Source organism: Catharus ustulatus, chromosome 6, assembly GCF_009819885.2.
Source record: "Catharus ustulatus isolate bCatUst1 chromosome 6, bCatUst1.pri.v2, whole genome shotgun sequence".
NCBI lineage: Eukaryota > Metazoa > Chordata > Aves > Passeriformes > Turdidae > Catharus > Catharus ustulatus.
In genome coordinates this window covers 9025905-9050993 of record NC_046226.1, presented here as the reverse complement: position 1 = coordinate 9050993, position 25089 = coordinate 9025905, and the positions used below count along the sequence as shown (strand labels likewise).

Below are 25089 nucleotides of genomic sequence, written 5' to 3'. Positions count from 1 at the left end.
CAAAGAGCTAAAGAAATATGCAAGATTTAAGCAGTCTCTGCATATATAATACAAAAAGAATCAGAGGTGAATGACACTCAGGTCACAGGTTTTTCCAACAGGACTTTCTGTGCTAAATCAAAATGTAAAGAACACATTTTATGTTAGCAGACAGACAACTGTAACATAACCATTCAATTATGGACAAGCAAGGTATTTGGGACAATCACTGGCAAAATGAGGGAAGGTGTCCAGAAGACCCAGCATTCAGGTATGGCCCTCACAGCTCTCAGCTGCTAACAATACTAAAATTCAGAGACTTTTGGCAGCTTTTTTTTTTTTTTTCCAGTTCCATTTTATATAAGGGAATTAAAACAATCCATTAGGAAGAACTGGCAGAAAAACACTGAGACATAATCAGCCTGAACAAAACAACCTGATCCATGCCTGCTCCTGCATTTGACAGAGCAGATTTTCCTGGGGCAGATTATGGTAACCTTTGCTCACTCGTGTTGCCTATATTTGGATGCAAGAAGTTGTATTAGTTCAGAACTTGTCAAGGCTTGTAAACTTGGAGAAGAGTTTCCTTGAACTTCGTCCCTGGGCTGGCTGGAGACACAGATGAAGCTTGGAAGCAAAGGAAGGAGAGCAGTTAGATCAGAATTGCTGAACAGGACAGGCTGTCCAGCATCAGTCTCTACAGAGACACAGATCTCCTCTTCCCCCTTCCCTCCTTGCATAAACATGCAGTAAATTGTACTGGGAATTACAGCTTATTCTTTGAACCAAAAAACGTGCTGGATGTTTAATGGCTTACCGCAGTTGCAACTCCTGTTGCTTAGTCTGAAGCACACTGCAGTTGTTCCTGGATGTTCATATCTTGGTCTTTGTATTCTTGTTTGAAAAACGACATTCCAGCCTTCTGTAACCACCTCCCAGCTGTGATTAACTTTAGTGCCTGGAGAGTGTTAGAGATTGTGCAGCACAGCCTGGCCCCAGTGGTGGAACAGAAATACCTTTGCAGATCAGGGTCTTTTGCTGGCATCAGGAGGGCAGCAAAACAAGGCCAGTCCTCATTCACCTCAAGACATTTTATTCCTGGCACAGGGTGCATTTCTCTGAACAAGCGTTTTCCAAAATTATCTTTGCATAATGATCAGCACAGAGATGAAACAACTGAGGAGGAACAGAACAACCTGAATCCCTCAGTGATACACACATCAAACTTGAGAAACTGGAGCAGTTGTTGCATTTATACAAATTCAGAAGGCTCCTACCACAAGAAATAAGAACCTAACTTGTTAAAGCAATTTTATTTAAGTATTTGGAGGGAAACTTTCATATCATGAGTAAAAATACTAGAGTTGAATGTTGTTAAAAAAGAAGTCAAGATGATGGGCTCTCTGTGCAAGCACAGCAGTGTCTGATGGAGAGGGGAAGAGAGGGTTTTCATAATATAAATTTCCTTTCAAATAAAAATATTAAATGCTACTTAACTGGAATACATATCATAATTTTTATACAGTTAAGAGAATAAAAAAAAAAGCGCAATTTAAAGAACGCAACCTACAATGGAATAACTTTATTTGCAGTAGAGACAGAATAAGACTGCTTTTATGAAAATTACAAAGAAACATGATACAACAAAAATAGGGTGTGGGGAATTTCCCACTAAGATTAAAAATGAAAAACAAAAAAAAAAAGTTCACTTTTTGAACACCATTATTCAAACACATATGAAGTTTCAACCTAGTTTTTTTTTATACATGGGAAACACTGTTAAACTGAATCTTCAAGAGTGAGAAGGCACCATGAACTGTTGGTTGATACCTTTAATGCACACTCAAGAAAGAAGAAATGATCTGGCATGATGCAAAAATTCATTAAGTGTTTATATATATTCATATATCTTTTTGTAAAAAAAAAAGCGGCAACAAGTCATTACTTCAGTGCCAAATGTACTGGTGTCTGGCTGACTCGCTCATGAGGATGATTTCTCACTTAGACCTGTGTGGTATTTCTGTACAGTGGTGGAAGTGGGTGATTTTGTGTTGTTGCCTTTCATATTAGATTGGTAAATCAAGCGTTTTCTAGGTTCTGAGAAGCCAATCCTATGAAGTATTCCTAAATTCTATGCAAATGGAATAATTAAAATGCACTGTCTAGAATGAAATACTCATCTGTACGGCGTGGCAATCCCACCGGATTCAGTTTGATATGTAATGTCTTGTAGCAGATGTTATAACAAAAATAACTTTTGCTTTTTGATTTACCTCACTGAGGCCATTAATGCTGTTCCTATAGTTGGTTTTCTGGAGTTGGATGACACTTCACTGCTGTCCAAAATGAGTTTGAACCTTAACCCTCCAGAGTTTGTTCACTTTGTTGCTTATATTATTGCACTAGCTACTAAAGTCTTATATCTTCCTATATAAATCTAATTGTTCAGAGTGCAGATTCTGTATTTAGATAATGAACTGTATGAAATAAATAAAATAAGGGGATTTTCTGGTCAGAGTTGCTGATATGTTGAATACCTTAATTATTTCTAAAGTAAACAGTTTTGGTGTATATTCTTAAAAACCTATGGTCATTCAGCATAAAAGCCTTGACTTAATACTTAAAGAATGGATTTGTTCTCCTTCTCAAAAACGCATCAAAGAATTGTTTTAAATACAGAATCTGTGAGGCTTCCTACAAATTCATCTAAGTCGTAATACAAACACAGTTTGTAACTCGATAATATAGAAAGTTCTCTAGTGTCCATTGAAGTAAGGTCCCCAAAATGCAGTCTGTTTTGTTTCTGAATGGCAAAACATTAAGCGGTTCCACTGGCTGAGTAGGAGAACTGAGGAAAATGAGGTCTTCTCTCGTTATCTACACAATCCATGCTGTCATCTGAAAGAGGAAAAAAAAACATTAGGTAACATTTGCTACCTTTTCTTTTTTATTTTCAGCAAATCAACAGGAAGATAATGCATGGTGAAGTTATTTCAGAAAAGAGATGTTCAGAAGGCCATTTAAAATTGCTAGGAGATGCATTGCTTAAATCCACATTCACTGTTCTGAATTTCTGGCAATTGCTATTTGGGAGCATCAAACATGCTCAGTTATCACAAAAACACAATATTTTGATTGAATATGGACATTAGCCCATGCTCAACTGACTCCTTGCATATACACAGTGCATGTGGATATGGACATGAGCAAAATTCATTATTGTAACTGACTTCCAGTGGGAATGTGCAGATTTGGAAAAGACAGCAGTACAAATAATTTCACTCTTATTAAACAGGTTTTTCATTTTCAAAACTGGAAAGATGTGGTAAGTTTCACATCAATTTACCAACTTCTTGGTCAAAAACATATGGAAAGTTTAAACTGATGTTTTTTCATGCGGGCTGAAGAGAACCATCATAGGAAATTATTTCTGGTGGTGCGGAGAACCCAGTGGGAAACATTTGGAAAAACTTTACCTTGGTCAGGAGGAGTGATTGTTATCATCTGTGCTGTAAATTCTTCATCAAAGTATCTTGTATCTGTTTCAGATGTAACTTGTGGCTTGAATGGAGGTACAAGCTAAGGAAAGAAAAAAAAAGTGTCCATTTACAGGTTCTTGCAGTGCTGTTTAAAGTAAGGAGAATTTGACATAAGCTTCAGTGCCTTTTTCTACGTTCCTAAAGTGTCTAAAAAACATCAGTTCACAAAGAAGGAAGCATATATAGTAAAAAATACTTAGGTGTGCACTTCCTATTTATGGGGCATTTAAGGCTTTTTTTCCCTAGGATTTAAGTGCACAAAGAAAACCTAGAAGCCTAAAATTTCTTCCTGTAATAACATGTTGACCAATGTTTAAAAACAACACCACATACTAGTTCCCCTCATAATTATATGGAAATTGTCTCATCCAGTCAGATTTATGCTTAAGGAGAATGGAAATAAGTAAGAGAGATGCTTAGTGATAGAAACTTATCAGCTAACCTCAAGGGCTGTAACATTCACCAACAAGTTTCAGCTACAGCACCACTGTGCCCATGCAGTTCACACCAGAGGTCTGACCAACCCAGCAGAATCTAGGCCAAGGCAGCAGTAACACTAAGCTTTAATATTCCTGGTCCCCAAAAGCAGTTTGATATCAACTCGAAACCTGGAAAACCTGGAGTGCTCACAAAAACCTGAGCCTAGTCAGCAGTGAACATCCTCCTCTTGCTACACCAGGAGCTGCACTCGTTGGGGTTTATTCCTGAGACTCACTTGGGCAGACAGGCTGGAAATCATCCATGTGTACCTAGGCAAGCTCTGGCAAGAGCAGCTCCAGATGGAGCGGAGCTGCCTGGCTGGGGCTGCAGGAGGAGCGTGCCTGGGAAGCGGGATGGGGAGCCGGCTGCATACAGATGCACACCCTTGGAACACGGACAGCTCTGCAGGGACACAGCCGAGGTCCAGACCTCGCTCACCTTCCCCTGCTCGGGGTGGTAGAGCCAGGATGCAAACACGGCTCTGAGCCCTGCCCAGCACAGGGAGCAGCGCCGGGTCCCGCTCGCCCACCAGCGGGGTTACGCGTGGTCATCTTTTAATAGCACACAGCCACACCGGGCAGCAATTCAGGGGCGTGACTGAGGAAGTGTCGAGCTTCCAAGCCAAAACTGCAGGGAGAGGTCTAGCAAGGTGGATGGTAAATTGCTCCAACTGGAATTATGCAGTGACCCCAAGACATGCACTTGTACAAACAAGAACGACACTGACAGAAATCTCTACCTGGAAAACATTAACAAATCTTGAATACGCAAAACATCTCTTCCCTATGCCCGACTTTGCCTCCTGCTTGGATGTGAAGAATCATTTTCTTTGTCAAGTTGGCAAATAAGAAAAATACTGGTTTCAAGCTCCCTATCACCAGGATGGTCTATCTGATCTGTTTTGAGAGCACCTAACAGTGTACTGTCTTACAAACATTAAGCCAATCAAATGCATTCATTTTCAATGTAAAGACTGTAAGAAATGTAATGTACACACATGGAAGCATTCCAACATACAAAGAAGCATTTACTGTTTAAAATCAATCTTTAAAAATTTAGGGTCATAACAGCTCTTTTTATTATAAGAGAGAACAATTATAGTATATATTCATCATATTTTTTTTTCCCAATTACTCACAATTCTCTGTGCCCAAGAATGACTGAAAGGAGCTGGGAACATTACCTTTACCTAAAAAAATATTAGGTCCTTAGAAGCAGTCTTTATGTCCCGAATTTAAGAAGGAAAAGGAAATAGGATATCCCAAAGTTGGGAGGCACTCTGAGCCTTGCAGTCCCCTGAAGCTATTGAAGAGGGAATGCTTCACATTATAATGTTAATAACACTTCTCAATCAAATCACACCAACATATTACACATAAAAGCCCTGTGGAGCATGAAGATTCTTCCTCATGTAACTCTAGTCTCTCTCTCTCCTTGTAGCAGTTTCTGCCTACTTCCCGAAGCAACCCTGGGTTTGTTTTTGACAGACTGTGCATGTGTGTGTGAAGCTCTATCTGTCCTTTTAAGCTAATGGTGGTTTTGGCACTCACAGTGCCCCCAGTTGCTCTGCTTGCTGTGCACAGCACGGAGTGATTTAGGACTTGGGCACTGCAGCAGACACCTGAACTGAGCACATTGGAGCGACTCAGAGCAGCAAGCCCAAGCCAGCACACATGTGGAATGGGCCAGCGCTGCCTGTATCATTTTCCTTTTTATTTTAGTATCTGTTAAAAGCAATTTGAGACAGATTATGATGCACCCACAAGACATCTTTTCCCCCTAGCTGTCAAATTCTGAGCTAAGCTGGAAACAGAGGGGAAGCCGCAGAAAGCTCCAACGCTGGCTTTAACAAGCAAATATGTCACTTTACTGAAAAGCTGTCACTGCAATAGCTCTGCAGTTCAACTGGCAGGGACGTGCCACCTGTAGCCTCCCACGGCTGAAGACCAGCGTTGGTACCCGCAGGCTCATGCTGGTTTAAGAGAGAACAAGGACCAGAAAAAAACCCCATGTGATTAAAATCTCTTTGCATATGTTTTGCTTGTGGGTGGGCAAAATACTGCAAATTAAACTGCACCTTTCTCTGCACCAGAGACAGACAGCACTCTTCCAAGTGAGTCTAATAAACATTTTAAATCTGGGGACAACCCCAGGTATTCAAAGCTCCTTATAATTTAAAGCAAAGCTATGTTTCCAAAAAGCTTAATTACAAAGCAAATGTTCTGGATTACCCAAGCCCATATTCATATCCAGCACTACTGGAGATGGTGGGGAATCAAGCTTAGCACACAAACACCTCTCAGCAGCTGACAAAATCCAGCTTTAATCCATGGGACTGCACTTCGTGTAAATGCTGCAAGACCCTCCTTGGACCATCCAGAATGTAGGCAGCAATTACTCACAGGCTCTCCATTTGCACAGCGTGCCTACCTCAGATGCAAACACGAGTAAAACTCCTTGGATAGGTCAAGGTCAGGAACACTCTCAATTAGCACAAAGTTTTCTCTAAAAGATTGGAATATTTGGACTTTCCTGATAGTTTTCAGAATAATCCGAATCAGTACCACTATGGGACAATTTATGAATGCTTTCCCAGTCCTATGGATAAATAAAACATTGTTTCCAGCTTGTGTGATTTCTCTTCTGTTCAGGGAACTGGGACTACTACCAAATGACAAATAACTTTACTCAAAACATTTGAGCCCCATTGTCAGCTTTTTAGCTTAAACTGCACAAAACCAGCAAACCCTGAAGCATTTAGCTTGTCAGTTGGGTGAAAATGGGGAGAACTTCCTGTTTAGAATAGGAATTCAGATCTACTTTTCATGTTATACTGAATAAACTCCATGGAACTCTCTCCTGCCCTCATGACTGCATGCAGTTCTCCCTCAAGGGATACTTTGAAAGGGCTGAGGTCTAACATCTTATCCACACTTTCAAGGCATAAAAATTTGTTTTATGATTTTTCAGTTCCTTTAGATCTGTAAGGAAGTGAAAGAAGAGAAGGAAACAGAGCCCTGTCTGTAGCTGTATACAGGCACTGGACAATGTTCCCACTACAATATGGGAACTCAGTTTCTGCAAAGTTTCTTACCTGCTCCCACCAACTGGAGGGACAACCAAACTGTGTTTAGAGATCAAATAAGATCTGATACCACAAGGGACTGCTGGGGAAGGAGGGAAATCAGGAAAGGCTGTGACTGAGTGAGATCATGTGGCACCAGTAGATGGGAGCCTTGAATCAGCAGACCCACGTTTTAGTTGGCTGCATTTCACGAGTGTTATGATAATGTGGCTGTTGAGAATTGAATGTGAGAGGACAACAGCACACCACCCTTAGCACAAAGCAGGGCATCTTGGAGGAGTGAAACAGTTCTCTGAGAAGGAAGGGACAGTGAGGCACAGACAATTGATGAAACACATTCTTAGAGGAAGAGCTGGACTCCTTGATTTCAGTGGCTTCCATTGAAAAGCCAACAAACCCAGTAGGTCTCAAGGAAAACCCACGAGAAAAACCATGGAGTGCAGACACTTCCTACCAGTCTTTTGCCACACATGATAAACAGTATTAGGCTTGGATTGATGTAAGCGCCTACACTTGTCTGGACTTGTCTTGAATGTTGACATTAGATTGAAAAGGAAGGAAAAATGCAACGAGAAAGAAGAGTCCATCTTCTACTACTGCTTCTAGGAAGTTTGGCTTCATATGCTCAAGGAACCAACAATAACTCTGGGCTTGCAAGGGATGCGTCAGTCAACAGCAAGAAATGACAGCAAGAGTTCAAAGGAAAAGCCATTTTAAAAGCTTATATACTCTCTAAATTTGGAAGCTGTTTTGATTACATCCTATTTTTTCAGCCATAAAACCATGTATCTCATTAAGAGATACTCCTATCATTGCAAAATAAAAATCCAGAAGTAATCTGATTGCAGTATTTTAAGTTGTTGCTAAAAACAACTACAAACCTTTTCTGTGGAGGGTTTCTGTGGACTTTTAGAGAGCAACAACATTTGAAACACTTGATATATCCACAGCTACAATTCACCTTGGGAGAACAGTTGTATAAATACCTTTTTCTCGTATACATCTTGCCAAACAATGCCAGCAAAGAATTTGTGCTGCATAATCTCCTTGGCATCATCAGGACCACCACCTAACCTGTAGGAGGCAAAATAAGTAATTAAATGTTTGAGTACAGTTATTTTTTCTGATACAATTTTTACTGCAGTGTGCTGAAGAAAATCTGAGTTTATATAATGCATTTGGGAGCAGTTCTAGCATTTGTTATGTGTTTGGTGTTTTGTGCAAGGCCTATTTTAGGCTTCAACACAGTTCCATAAAAGATTTAAAAACAGGCGAACAAACAGAATTAGAAAAACGTTTCTCTTAGAAAAAGAAAAATATAATAACCACAGTTCAAAAGACCTGCCCTTCAGGAAAGATGCTGTCCTGGGGACCAGAGCAGATCCTGTAAAGTAAAAGGCTGAGCCACAGATCCTTCTCTCTACATTAACATGCAACTACCCCTTAGTTTTCTAGAGCACAGTGATGCCAGCAGTAAAACTGAATTTGAAGTGAAAGAGAGACAAGGCTTTTTAAGGCAAACTGATTTATGCAACCTGATTCAAATTTCCATTAAAGAAAACAGTTGACAACTGCAGTGATAATATCACAGCATATGCAAATCTTTCCTCCTCCTTGGCTTCAGGAAAGCACAAAGGGTGTTTTATTGACTTGAGGTATATCAAGATAAAGCACTTTTATTCCAAAATAAAACTGTCCACACAGCTTATAGATGCAATCAGTTTAGCTGCAGTGTTTAGCTAACTGATGCTTAAATTTTGTTGTGGAGGTTAAAATGTTCTCTAAAAGACTGAACCACATCTGCAAGCAAAGGCAGGCACTGAGAAAACAACACAGATACCGGGTAATCAGCAGGAGACTCAGGTAACAAGGTTAAAACAACGCTCAGGTGTTACCATGTTCACCCAGGCTGATCTCTAGGATCTGCCTGTTCTCCCATGCCTGGTGCCACTGCCAAACTGAGATACTGACCCCATTTCAAGAGCTTGAAGCAATTCCTCTACAAGACCCAGGCCAGACTTATACTGCTGCAGACCTCAGGGACAAGGTCTGTTCTCTGGGCCTGAAGCCAAGACCTGGCCAGGCCTCATCCATTGCTGCACAACATCTGGCCCTGAATGTCCTCTGGGCCACGTGGGGTAACCCCATGCCCCACTTCATGATTATGTGTGGATGGAGGGGAGGGGCTTGGTTCAAAATACCAGAGAAAAGATGAAGGTTGTGCTAAAACCCATTGAAGTGGTATTTTTACAGCTTGAGACTGCATGCTCTGGAATGCAGCATGAAAGCACAATGCTGTTGGGACAGCACTGGATGACAGCACAGCATGGAAAAGTCAAATACTGCCGACACTTTGTTCTCAGTGCTGACTGGGAATGGATCCTGATGCATTCAACCCCTCAGCCATGCCTGAGCACCATCTGCAGAGAAGGCAAACTGGCAGAGGCCACAGCTGTACCAGACACCCAGCAGCAGAGGTGCCTGACAGTCCAGAGGCTGTGCTTGCTGCCTTGCCCTCTTCCATTACAGTGCCAGAGCGACTGAAGGGCTTTGCTCCTTATCTTCTTTAGGAAATGAGCAGTGGAACAGCTCCCCAGCCTTACAGTATCTGAGTGACTCTGTCCACCCCAGGTGAGCTCTAAGACCAATCCAAGTCCACTCTAGAGCCCCAGGGGCCAAACCAAGCTGGACCAGGGCTCTCCCAGCTGCCTGGCAGCACTTTCTACAGCTGCAGAGCAGCCTGGAACGGAGACAAACTCCAGGGCAGCCTGGGAACAGAAACAAACTCTGTGAGTAATCATTTCTCGGCTGGTTCCCCCCAGGTCTAGTCACTTTGCCAAGTCTCTACCAGACTCCTTGCTGCTTCCACAGCACAATGATGATGGCCAAGGAGGAGGGTGGAGTCAATCCTCTATCCACAGATGCACAGGAGTTCAGCAGTGACTCTGAGCTAAGCAGCACCTGAATGGTGCTCTGCAGAAGCAGGCAGGAAGGCTGGCTGACTGCAGCCATGTACAAGGGCTTTGCAGAATATGTTACCTAATCCGAGCCTGTGTTCCATGAAGGGCAAACTCATATTCAGGGAAATGCCAAGAAACACTCCAGATGTTTTACTTACCTTTTAAAAATGACACAAATCCAGTCAAAGTGAATGGTGAAACAACAGAAACCTTGTATTTTGGATATGGATTTATTCCAAAATACAGTTTTGTTTTCCTGAATTATTATGGAAGGTCTCTCTCAAGGAGAACAAAACTAAATTGGCAACTAATGCAAAAATCATGGTTAAGCAGCAGTGAGAATGTAAAGAGCAGCAGGTTTGTCTTTCATAGGGACATGCAATAAATAAAGAAAAATATAGCAGAAATGAGAGCTCTGAAGAGATTCTTGGATAATAAAGCTAAATTCTGCACGTTTAAGTCCTCAGACAGAACCAAAAATAGTATATATAGGACTTGAAAAGCAAAGCTACAGAAATTTACAGTATACAAAGAAATATAATAGAAAGTATAGAGGCCAAAAAGCAATTTAAAGAAAAACAAGAGAAAACATCCCTCGAAACCTAACCAAACATTCAATTTCTTGAGAGAACTTTCTTAGTTTAGTTAAATCCAAAAGTGAAAATTATCAATAAAGTGCAACATCAATATTAAAATGAAATTATTTTCACATTTTAATTTTTTATGAAATTGCATATTGCTTTTAAGTCCCTTTACCCATTTAATGGCAAATGTCTGTGCTCCATAAACTGAGGGCAATCAACCATCACTCCAGATATATCATGTAGAAATAGTTTTTAAGATTTGCTGGACTGTATTTTTTAACATATGTATATAAATATAGCCTATAAATACATACGAAGATTGCAATCAGTGCATCACATAAAAAATAACGTATCTCTATTTGCCCATGTAGAAGAAAACACTGCTCAGCTCCCAGGTCCATTCCCAGCTCTTTAAAAAGAAACCAGCACACTTCTAGGTTTCCAGCCCTGTCTTCACATGATTTCTCTGAGTCACCTCTGCCCCCAAACCTGGTTCTACAACTGCACAAACATCCCCACCAGGCTCAAGAACAATAGCCCAGCAAACGCTGTTGGTGTTCACCAGCTCCAAGCACAGACTCCCATTTCTCCTTCTCTCATACAGTCAAGACAGACACCAGTAATTTATTTTACTGTAGCCCTTACCTTCAGAGGCCTCTAATAGCCACAGGAAGGATTTGGGAGCTGTATCCACATCAGTGTCCTGTGGCTGGCACTATCAGCACAGAGAAGTTCTGCCTGCCTTTTAGAACAACATGATTTGAAGATTTGGAAGGAGATTTGGAAGGAGAAGGCCACATTCTTTCCAAAGCCCTGTACACAGTCTTTGGGTGCTTTCCTGCTCAGAGATTAAAAGTTTTGGAAAGCCTAATGCAGCTAACTCCCAGCTCTTTGCTGAGCTTTACCTCCTCACTTCTTCATTAACCACATGCATGTGACATAAACATGGTAGATGCAAAAAGCACTGAAAAAGCTCCCACTTTGCAACATAAGTAATTGAGAGGAATGATGTTTGAGGTGGCTGAAGCTTGGGAAGTCTCTAAAGTAATGGTTTCTGGAAAGCTGTGAGAAAAATCCCTTTAAACTTGCCTTTTATGTTTTTCCCAGCTTCAATTTATATCTCTATGGGTGAACTGTTTGAGTTTTAGACTGATTTGTCTAAATTGCTGTGGACAGAACTGATATAGACTAAAATTATCATACACAACAGCTAAATCTCAGCCTGTCTCAAAGGACCTGGTGAAACAAGAAGTCTTAAGCATTTTGCACTTCAGCTGATACACAGGATACTGGAGATGTCTGGAGACAGAAGCACCTTCCTACTCAAGGCACACGTATTTCAGAACACCAGTCACCTGTCATATGTGGCTCCAAAACTCTGCATGTCCACAAGGCATCCAAGCATGCTGTCCAAGAGGACCAGCTCTTCAAGGTTATCTCCTCCTGCTGGCCACCAGCCAGCTGGGACCACCTCCAGGCCCCTGAAGGTCCCAAAAGTGTCATCTCTAACTCTCCCAACACCAGCAGTGGCTGTGAGGGCTGCAGAACTCCCTGTGCCTGAGAACTCTGGCTCAAGAGCCATCTGACCTTCCTGCAGCACAGCAGCACGGAGGACACAGACACACAGCTTAACAACAAATCTCCTCCCTTCACTAGGGGAAAAAATAAGGAGTTTGGTTTTCATACAAGTAAGGGTTTGATTGACTCTGACATTCCTGAACATCTGTGACCAAAGTTTTGTGCAGATATGGAAAGAACCATCATGGCTAGGGAAGAATGAAGTACCAGATCTCTGTGTGACTGCATGAACTGACCACCAGGTCCCAGGGAGCATCTTCAGCTCTCCAAAGCCACAACCACAACTCTGTGAACATCAGACCTTTGAACAGGTGTTTTTGAAATGCTGCATCATTTTCCTCTCATTCTTGCTGAATGGCAAGGTCCAACAGCAGCACAGAGGCAGGTGAAGCAGCCTGTGACAAATCCCATCTGAGAGAGGCTGAACAACCCTGGCCTATGACAGGAACTAAGGCATGTAGTGAAATCTGACAATTGAAATTCAGATTAAACCACCCTCAAGTTCTCTCAAGTTAAAAACTTGCCAAGATTCAGAGCTTGCAAGACATTGATTACAAACCCACCCACCCATCTAAACTTAGTCCGTTTACATGGGGTGCTCTGATCCATGCTCACCTTCACAGGTTGGAGCCTCCACAGCCAGAGGAAGAACAATAAAAGGTAAAAACTTTGTTGTTTCATCCATGAAAAAATGCTCTGATTACCTTCTTTCATTTGATCCATCACAAAGAAGCAAAGGGGAATTTCAGGTCACATTAACAGGAAATATTTACAGAATAGATTTTTTCCTTCTTAGGAAAATTAGTGCTCACATTACAAGATTAATAAACTTCTATCAATCCCAAAAGAAACTTCAAAATTCCTTTTCTCTTACAAAATGGATTTCATATGACCAAATTTAGAAAACAGCCATGATTAAAAGCAGAATGTAATTTATTGTTCTTCACATTTTCTCCATATGCCTGGCAGCTTGAGACTGAACACAGAGTGCTAACACTGCTTCTCTAGCTCAGGTACAACAGGTCATTTTTCAGATTTAATTCACTGACAGAGATCACAATTCCCTAGCTCCTTGATATTTAACTTAAACTATCCTTGGCACTGAGCTTTGTTATATCCACCAGTATTGTTGGGTTGGTTGCTTTTTTTTTGTTTTAGGGGAAGTGACAACATCTCCCAATTTCCTTTTTCTCATGGTTTTGGCTGTCTCCTCCATCTCATCCTCTGAAGTTCATCCAAAGTTATGCTGCCAATTCTGATGCTTTCTGCCACAAACATTACAGTGATACCAACTTTTGTCCATCACTGGGCTTTATGGAAGAGGGGATTTCTATTGAATTACACAGTGGCTCCCCAGACTATCACACATTACATAACTTTTCAGTGAATGTATTTCAGTAGCTCTCTGGCTGTTTTGTGTCCATATGGTTCCATGAATTCACTGTGAGTCAACTACCAAATATGCCAGGCACCCACCCCAACATCCAGACCACCCAGAAAAAAGAACATAACACTACAAGGGCAGGATGAAGGACTTCTGCCTCTAGTGCTTCCAGATCAGTTCTCCATGCTGCCTGAAATGTCGCAAAGTGCAAGGGATTTGCTGAATCACAACTTCAGTTAGAAGTTATGGAAACAGTGACTGGGGAGAAACCAGTATTTAAGAACAGTCCATGATCCATAAAAGCTTGGGAAGCACCAGTGTAATTAGGCATAATTACAATAAGGCATGTGTGCAAGCTTTCTATCAGCAGCATGAAAATCATCTGTCCACCAGATCAGAGCAGCGCTGCTTCCAAGCCTGCAGAAGATACATGTGAAGAAGTGGCTATTTGTATAAAGTGAGCATATTGTGGAGTAATTATTGGCATTAGGAAAATCTTGTAATTAGAAATGAGTGGGTGTTCTTTGTTTGTAAACAAATTGCATTTTGGTTCATCAGAGATGCTCCTTTAAGAACAAACTGCAGCAGATGCTGCTTGTGTTCCCAGTGATTGAAAGGCCCCACCTGAATAAGCTATGAAAGGGTCACAATTGCATTTAACCCAGTGCTTTACTGGACAAGAATGCTGTTGGCAGGGGCTGCAGCCAGGCTTGAAGAGCACAGAGCCTGGGGGCTGCTCATCAATTACACAACCATCTCCTGGAGGTCCCCTCACAGTGCTGTGTTCAGGAGGGGCTGCAGCTGTTGCCACCTCGTACAGGGCTGGCCACGTTCCGGGCTGCAGCCGTGCCCTGCTTCCCACAGCACCACCAAGATGAACTCTCCAATATTACAAACTGTGGATTTGCAGACCTCCCAGCAGGATTTTCCATCAAAAAATAGTGATGGAAGTAGCCTACAGTGATGACAGAAATCCTTGCTGCAAGTATTCAGGTAGTGGCAAACCCCTTTTTCCTGCTATGTGCACACACATGCATGGAGACTAAACAAACACCAGAAAGCAAACCGGAATTCTCTGCTTGCACCTCACATGAAAGGTTTCCTCTTTGGGGCCCATTAACAGTGGAAGGTTCAGGACAGGAGATCAGGGGCAGAGTCACAATATTATTTGTTTTAAAAATGTCTGGGTTGACAAGACGGCAGATTTTTAAACTGATGTTTATCTCTGTGTGAAGGTCAACATCCTTTTTGGTTCTTGTTCTATTTTGTTAGCTATTAGGGGTTCTTTTTTGTGTTTTTTTCTATTTTCAAATCAAGGGTTATTTTTTAAAAAATACAGCAATAAAAGAAAAACAAAAACAAAAGGAGGAAATAGGAAAAGTCAATTGAGCATGGTATAAACTCCACCACAAAGATGGTACAAACACCACCACCTACTGTCCAAAGAAGGATGCTAAATCACTGGTGCAGATCTAAACAAAAGTTCAGGGAAGGGACAGCAGTCTCAACTGCAACAGAAGGTAAAAGCATTTGGTGTAGAGCATTTTACAACTCACAGAAGCCACTGGATTCATTACAGCCAAAGGTAGGGTTAACTTGCTTTTTCTCAGGCTACAGTTTTGCTTTAATGGCAGCCACCATACTCTGAAGTTCAGCACTGAAGCTGCTTCATGTTGCTATTTATGCTGTCAGCTCACACAAAAAGTTAAAAATAAATGAGTAGATCCACTTGCTGCATCTTGCTGGATAATCAATTTGAATGGATTGAAAACCAAATTACAATTTTCTCTCAAATACCTTAAAAAAAGTGCAACTATTAAGCAACAGCCTCACCTTTGCTTAGGATCTTTCTTCAGCAAACCTGACAAGAGGGATTTTGCTTCAGGTGACAATGTGCGTGGAAATCTGATCTCCTCCATAAGGATGAGTTCAAAAAGCTTTTCATGGTCTTGATTGTAGAAAGGGAGCCGACCACACATCATTTCATACATCACAACTCCTAAACCCCACCAGTCCACTGCACGGCCGTAGTCGTTATCCTCCAGAACCTGCAGAATGTAAGGAAAAGGCTTTAGAAGATACTCCCAAACCAGGCATGAACACAGAACTCAAGAAGCAAAATTTACCCCAGCAAGTCCATCTTTCACAACACAGCCAAATCTACCAGCAGAGTATTTGCAGAAGAACCATGTGAAAAGCACTGGCATCCATGCTCACCATGCTAGGTGAGCAGAGCGGGGAAAAGGAGACAGCAGGTTTGTTACAGCAGCTTCCTTGTCTTCCTTCTCCAACCCTCCCTCACATTATGGTCATGATAAGCACAACCTTTGAAAGTCCAAAGGCCAAGAACTGTTCTCACATTACAGAGCCAGCTGTTAAACTCTCACTTATTTATCACAAACTGTTCCAAATGGGATCCAAGTTTTTTAAATAAACCAACATACCAAGGAGGTACAGGGAGAAAAGGTCATCAACCTGCTCCTTCACATTCAAAAAAGCCAAAACATATCCATCATCATCTTATCAACCTGCATCCCAAAGGGGTGGCTCTGCACATCTTAAAAGACCACCCACAAATGCTCAATGACTAATCTACATTAAACACTAAGAGCCAGAACACCACTCCTAACATTTGACTGGCTCTAAGGCTGTAAAACAGCAGTCAAATTGTCTGGAAATGTTTCTCCTCCAACCCTCTGCCCTGCTCCAAAGCCACTCCTGCCTCTGCTTAGAGGGCTGCAAACACAAAAACAGTCAGTGGGGTGGATTTCTGCCAGGTCTCACAGCAAAGGGAGCCCAGCACATTCTTCCCTTTCCATGGGCACTTCTACCTAGCAAAGCAGTGGCTGGTGCAGGGACTCAGGACTCTCCACCTTTCCTGCTTGCTCCAGAGAAGCCCTGCCACAGTGTAATTTTGATCTTCTGCATAGTGGGTTGCTGAAGGGAATGGGGAGAGTTTTGTGGCTTGTGCACTGGATGTTACAAGGAGTCCTCTAGACTCTGTGTCTCCTATGCAGTTGTCTGTAGCTGACACCAACATCTCATGTTCCAGACCCTGTCCTCAGGTTTTAGTTATCATCTTTACTCTTTGCATGGGCCTGCAGCGAGCTGCTTACTCTTGCTGGGAGCACAAACCACAACTGCACCACCATCCTGTTTTCACACAGTGTCTGTGTGAGCTTTTCATTTCTTCAATGCAGAATACTTAACACTCAAAATTAAAAAGGTAAAAGAGCCAAAGTCAGTGCAAGTTTAACAAAAGCAAGATCTTAACCTCTTACAAATCTTGACATAAAGGTTTTGCACATAAAAAAGAAGCATTGAGGCACTTCAACGTAACAACTGTTTGCACTCTGCCTCTCTTTATTCACTAATTATTCCCCTTAATTATCTGAACGAGGGAGAGGGCCTGCAGTAAAAATCAAAAGGCTGCCAGGTATTAGATTACCGCACGTCGGTCTATTTACAGCATCCCGGGCCGTGTGATTCACAGCAAACGACAGCTGGCTGTGCAGCTGCCCCCTCCATGTACACGGCCGGCACAGCTGCCGGCCGGCCGGCATTCCAGGGGCCAGTCCTTCCCCAGGCTCCGCAGCCCTCGGCTCACCCAGCTTGTGTGACAATGCAGTTCCTGCTCTGAGTCACCCTGCTCAACCAGAGCTTCCTGTTCACACTCCCCTACACTTGGCTTACCTAAAATAAAACACTCACACGGCCTCCGATATGTATTTTTATTTTTTAAACTGCTGCAAGAGATGCAATAGGAGAGACTGAAAGAAAAAGAAAACCACAGAGGCCTTTGTTGTGCATGTAGTTAATGTTACAGGTGCTTTTGAAATGCAGTGAACACATCAGATGTTACTTGAAAAAGTGCATGAGGCTCTGAATTATAAGCTAGATTCCTAACTATAGCAATCTCCTTTACCTCCATTGATTTTAAACAGAATATAAAATGCTTAGTTCTTCAAAGTTCTTTAGCACAATGAGCATATCATCATATTAGTGATTGCATAGATGAGAGCAATGGTGTGAGTATCAAAATTGTACCATAAAAAAAAAGATATTGCACTCATCCATGATTTATTGCAACACATTGGATAGCAGGGGAGAAAGTAAAGTAACAAGGTCATTTCCCTTAAATTAAGGAATCATAACGAGCAGCTCTAGACTTTTATGAGATGGAATTCGAAAGAGAAGGCAGAACAGCTGTAAACATCACAGCCATTGATGCATCTGACACATCAAAGTTGACATGGTTCAGTCACTGTCATCCATGCATGAGATTCCAGTATGAACCTAAAAACAACGATGCAACAACTGTACAGACACACTGCTGTGCTGGACTCGAGTTACAAATGCAGACAGGAGCACTGACACCCCTGTTTTTAAGGATGTGTGACCTTAAACACACGGAAAATCACTTGTACACAATTTCTAGGTTTTTTTGTATGCTATCAGCCAGATGACAACCAGAATTTAACACTCCAACTCACAGATGGGATTTGCAAGTAAGGGAGAGAGTTAATCAAAAGGATTTGTCCTTCAGGGTTTTTGGATGAGCCAACTCATCATAAATATATTTTAAAAAAAAATAACAGCAAGTAACAGAACAGAAAGAACAGCCCAACTGCCTGCACAGGGAATCCCCACATTCCAAGTAAAGAAAAACCAAAACAATAAATAAAAAATCCTTAAAGTTCAGCAATTGATTTTAAAAGGGAAGCTAAAATAAAAGCCACATTTATGAATAATAAACACTCCATCATACTGCTAATTACTCTCTGCATCAGTAAATCTCAAATTGTGGTGCATGGACCCCCATTTAGATTCACTGAAGACTTCTGGTGATCCATGGAAAAGCTGGCAGGCATCATGAGACGAGCTCCGCCTCTTTGCTGCAAGCTACTTCGACAGGTGCCCATGTTCTTCATTATTACAAAGGACTGGAGGCCCTTGAAAGCAGCTGGGAGTTTAAAAAAAAAAACAAAACAAAAACCAAACAAAACCCAAGAGCATGCTGCCACCACTATGAAAGCAGGGAGCACAAAAGCGCTGATCAGCAAAGACATCAGCTCCCAGCAGAAATATTCTTCCTCCACGCTGGTTTCCCATCCTTTGTTACTTTTGCACAGCTCAGTTCAAGGCAGGTTTGCACTGCTCAAGTCTCCCAACTCAGAGGAAAGCTGTGCCAACAATCTATAACCTGCCAGCAGCCCAAGGCCCACTTCTGCGTGAGCTCTGAGCTGATGGAAATGCAAATGCCACGGGAAGCAAAGCCCCACTGCAAGGGAAGCAGCTCTTGTGCAAGGCACACTACACTGGCTTGGGCTCTGTGCCCTAACTCCTGAGTCCAGGAGTTTGCTTCCACACAGCTCAGAGCATGGGCAGAGAAACCGAGCGTACACGCATCCCCTACAGCCTGACTGCATTTCTCATCTGCTCCTAACTCACTCCCAGCTATAACACCACCTCTGCTGCACAACTCAGAGTGTTTCCAGGAACTAACCTGCAAACACACATTTGCATTTTGCACTTGAAAAGGGAAAAAAAAATGCATAAAAAAAATCCCTAAAACATATATTATCTGGAAACTGAGATCCTCTGACTGGATTTATTTCCTCTGAAACTGGAGTGCTCAAATCAACACTGAGAAATATCTTGCGCTTTTATAGTCGTAAAACAGTCAGGACTTTTAGTACATGACAGGCTAAATAATGCAGAAAAAGCTTGGTCTGTTTCTGAAAGCATGTCACCTTTTACATCCTCAAATAGCAAAAGAACTGGACAATACTTCCACTTCTTAAGTGAAGTCCTATTGATACCTTTCAAATAAGACAACACATAGCAAGCTGCAATAAAGGTAACCTATCATGAAATATTCATGAAATATTTGAAGTGATTAAAAGAGGGCTTCTTTTTAATTATCCAGCTGATACAAGAAACAAGCACTGTTCCACTAAAATGTATATATTCTGTCAAGTGGAAGAAACTACCCGCCAAAAAATTATCACGTATCATTGTGCTAAAGATGTGCTTCAGATCATGATGAATAAAGGAGTCTCAGGATGTGTAATTATATAACAGCAGTTAGTGCATGAGCACATCATGGCACAGGAATTATTCTGTACTCCTACTGCTACCATGGAAGGCATGTGAGAAAGCAATTTAACACAACAGCCAATATAAACATACCTCTGGTGCAAGATACTCGGGAGTGCCACAGAAAGTCTTCATTGTTGCTCCATCCTTGATGCCTTCTTTACATAGTCCAAAGTCTGTTATTTTTATGTGTCCATCTTTATCCAGCATAAGATTTTCCAACTGGGAAGAAAAGCCAAATTAAAAGACATGATTACTTGTAACATACACTAGTCCTGAGCAGGATAATCAAAGACATGAATTTTGCAGATCAGTTTTGAACCTCATCCTCACTGGGGTCAGAGCCACAGCTGCTGCCAGAGCATGTAAAATGTAAATACATATTTGCAACATTTTCCTCAGTTCTTTAGGGAACATTAAGTAACTAATCTGTAGTCTTGGGGTAACCAACCATATACACAGAAAGAATGTAGAACATGAATATTATTTTTATGCTTCTACATTATCATCAATAGAACACCAGTTCTTCAGAAAGTATATTAAGTATTCCCCCTCACACAACTTTATCCCTGCTTTTACTCTGATTTTATGAAATAATTAGAAATAGCATATATAATAGAAATCAGTCAGTAATAGCACAAAAGAAATAAAACAGAAATCATAAGCACGATTAAGGAACCACTTCCAAAGAGACCCTTTAAGTGAGAATCACTATATACATTTACCCAGCACATGGTATGCATTCCATCCTGAGCCCTCAATTTTTGAGAAAGTCATCCAGAGGGTATTAGGACAGTTTCCTCAGTGTATCAATAAAGTGAATTACAGGGGAATCACAGTGATATGGGAGAGAAAACCCCAGCAGAGATCCCAAAATCACTCTGACACATTTTGAAAACATTACAGAGCAGGTTCCATTTCAGACTGCTGCTAAATAAACCACCAGGATCCCGTCATCCTGTCCTGGAAACTCTTCTCAGGAAGAAAGAAAATACTATTGTTGCATTTTCCTCAAGAGTTCCTCAAGTTTGTTTACCCTGAGATACCTTGTTTGGTTGGGGTTTCTTTTCCCCTTCTGTGCTCCTCAAACAAATGAGTAACTTGAAGGCTAGGCAGTTTTCTAACTGCAAGCTGCTACTATGAAGATGATGTGAGCACACTGCTAGGAAGCAGTGTGAATTTCCACCTCTCTACTAAGACCATGATAATGTTCCACCATGCAGAAGCACCAGCAAAGTTTCTCTCTGAACATAAGCAGGCAAGTGAAAATGAAACCCCTGCAGTCCAGTAACCCTTCATGTTCTCTGAAATGCTGCCAGAGTGCCTTATGCAGCTTCTTGGACTATCAAAGGCTTTAAACATCCTGTAAAGTCCAGCCCAACAGCTGCAACAACAGTCTGGATAAAGTTCAGTCAGGAAAGGATTTCTTAATAGTTCAGGATCATTTGCTTTTTTTAACAACAAGCAAAAAGCCAAACCCCAAAAGCCTGAAAATTCTTTTTCTCCGTACCTTCAAATCTCTATAAACCACATTCTTCTCTGAATGCAGGTAATCCAGCGCTGAAACAATCTCAGCCCCATAAAACCGAGCCCGGTCTTCAGAGAAGACACGCTCTCTTGACAGATGGAAAAACAACTACAAGAACAATCATTTGTTAACTTTAAATGCTTCTGAATTATGTCTTAGAGTTCACAAGTCATCCTGCTTACAAGGTACTCTTACCTAAGAGAAAACCCCTTCCCACCCTCACCCAGCTGTGTTAAAAAGCATCATAAATTAAATGATTAGATAATTATGTCTCATATTCACAGATGCACACTGATAACCAGTTCATGTACTACAGTCTTACAGGTTCAGAAAATTATAAAACTATTTTTGACTGCACTACAATTACATACTAAAACTACAGCCTAATGCATGATTTAGAGAAATGTTAATATTTCAATTTTTCCTTCCTGACTGTAATAGCAGTTAGCAGTTTCTAGTTCTCCCTCCAAGTATGCTCACAATATTAATTTAAGTTTTAAAACTTGTCAGGCAACTAGAAAGCAACCTTGCCTTCTTGAACTTCTAAATGTCAGATTACAATATATTGCTGTCATGTAAAATATGAACCTATGCCCAAAACCTCTGTTCTAAAAATGCAGTTGAAAAAGTTAAGAGTCTTACTTCTTCATGTTAGTTAAACCTGTGAACAGTTCTGTTTAATTGGGACAACTTGGATTAATTAGAATTGCAAAAATAGACCTTAGCTAAATAATGTCAAGCAAAATTAGCAGTAGAACAGGATAATCCTAAAGTATTAAACATTATTGTATTTCCCTTACCTCCCCTCCATTAGCATACTCCATAACAAAACACAAGCGATCATGTGTCTGAAAGGAATACTTTAAAGCCTGAAACAGATTTAAACCAAAACTTAGAAAACAGATCATAGTGACAGTTAGAAAAGCATTTTTAATGGATTTTCAGAAGCAGACATGAAATTTTCTATTTTAGTGAAGTTTTTGTCCTTAAATCTTACATAATACTTGTATTTTCCTGCTGCAGCTGAGGACTGATTCACTGCCATCTTATTTCATTAAATAAATTTAATAAACATTAAACAAATTCCTTGCAGAAGCTATCATCACCTAAAATGCTGTGAAACAAAGTCCTGGTCCATTAATAGGGATTCAAGGTGTACAGACTGTGAAGTTTCCTCCTCTGGCCACAGGTTCAGCTGACAGATAAGAAGCCACAACCAAACCCTGGCGCACAAAGTTTCACTACACTGGCTACAAGATCTCTTATATGAAACACATGAGCATTTTCACACACCAATCCCCTGGCTTCTACCCTGCTGCCTGCAACTGCTCCCTGCTGACAGTCTGCCAAGGGATTGGCCAACACTGGCAATACCAATTTGTGAGCAATTCACAAAGGCAGACCAGATGGAGGCTGTGATGGAGAGTCACAAGGTGCCTGTGTATAGTCTTGTCACATGTATTCCTGTGGCAAGAGTAACATCAACTTGTTTGCCATAGCATTAAGATTTTTCATCATGGAATATGCTGAGCTGGAAGGGGCCCACAAAGACCATCAAGTCCAACTTCTGTCCCTGCACAAGACCACCCCAAGAATCCCACCATGGGCCCCAGAGTGTTGTCCAAATTCTTCTCGAACTCTGCAGGCTGCTGCTGCAACCACTTCCCTGGGGAGCCTATTCCAGGGCCCAACTACTCTCTGGGTATAGGAACATTTTCCTGGTACCCAAGCTAAACCCAGTCTTGTAGCTAACATCTCAAGACAGCCCTTGTTCTGAATATTTGGTTTTATAAAAGGATTAAAAAGAAAATATTGCATATGATATTATTGTCTTCATTACAAAGGGTGGCACATTTAAACCAATCTTTTTTTTTTCTTTTTTTTCTTTTTTTTTTCCTCCAGAAAAATGAAGGACCAGGTTTCAGACAGGACCAAGTTTTAGACATGTCAACATTATTGACTTTACTTAATACAGGCAATATTTACTTCCAGAGGTCATGCTTAAAATGTCTGAGTTCCAGCTAAGTCTTTGTACCTGGCCAAATGAAACAACCAAGACCCTACACAGTCTCTTAGAGGCTTTAAGCAGTCGTAAACAATTCAGAGACAACTTGTAATAAATATTAGAAACAAAATCTTGATATAGAACTTGGATATCTGAACTCAGGCCAGAGAGACTGCTGGCACTGGAGGTCTAAAATGAGAGTATGGATTGACTTTACAATTCAAAAGGAAGGCAGCAGATAAAGCACAGTCCTGCTCTTCGCCTCCCCACTCCACATGCTCCTACTACTATCCTCTGGCTGGCAATACCAGTGCTCTGATTCCACAGTGAGCTGTTTCTGGGAGTTTAAAAAACCAAGAAAGGCAAACTCAAAGCTTTTTCTCTCTACCATATCTTCCTAAATTTGTTTGTCGCAAGATCAGAGTCATCCTGATCTCTGCTACAAAGAGGAGACCAAACATTTGAAGGGCAAGGAAAGCAGATACTCCTCTCAGAGATAGCAAACCATTAAATGGGTGAGCCCTAATGTCAAACCACACCCTGAAACACATCTTTAAGAGGTGAAGGACCTGCCCTGCAAGAATTAGAAAACTAAAAAAGTATTTTCATTTGTGCTTCCCTAAAATAGAAGGGTACAAAACTACACAGCCACTCTGTAAATACAGATCTCAGATGAATTATGTAAGCAACAAAAAATAAGGAAAGCCTTGGTGGGGGTGATGTCAAGTTAGACTGTGCAGAGGCAGAAATGCTTACTGTTAGGAACGGGTGCCGAGAGTTCTGTAAAACCCGGTTTTCTGTCAGCGTGTGCGCTACTTCATCCTGAAACGCAAGCAGAAGGAAATCAGCAAAGAGATTCCCCAGATCAGGGGTCCACTTCAAACACTAACAGAGCAATTATTTACAACTGCTCTGAGAATCCTTCCCATGACTTTGACAAGGGCTGTAGCAAGGATGAACCATATCCCTAAGTTTCCCATCTACTCACCTTTGCTACAATAACTTCCTTCTTCAGAATTTTCATAGCGTAATACCGTCCAGTTGCTTTTTCTTTAACTAAAATGACCTTTCCAAAAGTGCCTTTTCCCAGTAGCTTAAGGTATTCAAACTCATTCATGGTCTGTTAACGATACAGATAAAGAAGAACTGAATTACACGATCTAACAAGAAGCGTATTATTCTCAGACCAGAATTTCTCATTCACGTGAGAATGCACTGCATATGTAGCACGTGTGGCCTTTTTAATCCTTTTGTTTAGTAGAATTCAGGAGTAGAAATGATTCTTCCACAAAAATGAATGCCAGTGCACTTCCAAAGATAATCAATCAAACTATTTACAGAAAACTATAAGCTTTCAATTGACTGAATGCTCTTTTGCATGACTCAACACTCAACTGTACAAGTAACACTGAACATATTAATCCATAGCCATTCTGATCTCTTGGCCAGTGCAGATATTCATTAAAATGCTGCTCTGATTGCATGGATTAAACCCACACCTTTTTTCTGATGTTCCCCACCTCTCTAGGAGACCAGTTTTCTTGTGCTTCATTGAACAGCTCCAAAACCAGAGACAAAATGACTCCCTGTAAATGTCTCTATCTACTAGCTCAATGGGACTTTTGAAAGGGCTTTCCAGAGGTTCAGGCACTCTGTGTTGGACACATGGGAGAAATACCAACCAGATATTCTCAAGAAGTCAAAACAACACACAAGTTTGCTGGCAAACTTTAGAAAAATCAGGAAACTTTGACTAAAGGTTTGCTACAATATCCTATCAACAGAACCATTCACCTTAGCAAACTTTAAATCCATTCAATGGTAAATTACTCAAAATATTCCAACAAGAGAGAATTACAAGAAAAAGA

General features: G+C 41.1%; 1 protein-coding gene across 1 annotated transcript in view; it reads right to left on the bottom strand.

Annotated features, from left to right (window-relative positions):
* Positions 1-1546: 1546 nt before the first annotated feature.
* AKT1 (AKT serine/threonine kinase 1) overlaps positions 1547-25089 on the bottom strand; it is a 76740-nt gene continuing 53197 nt past the window's right edge. The window contains exons 6-14 of the mRNA XM_033061543.2: positions 24210-24341; positions 23978-24043; positions 22017-22085; positions 21199-21324; positions 19782-19910; positions 15423-15637; positions 8070-8157; positions 3456-3558; positions 1547-2877 (exon numbers count right to left, since the gene is read on the bottom strand). Of these exons, the coding sequence (XP_032917434.1) occupies positions 2798-2877; positions 3456-3558; positions 8070-8157; positions 15423-15637; positions 19782-19910; positions 21199-21324; positions 22017-22085; positions 23978-24043; positions 24210-24341 (1008 nt within the window). The 3' untranslated portion in view covers positions 1547-2797. The remainder of the gene's footprint in view (positions 2878-3455; positions 3559-8069; positions 8158-15422; positions 15638-19781; positions 19911-21198; positions 21325-22016; positions 22086-23977; positions 24044-24209; positions 24342-25089) is intronic.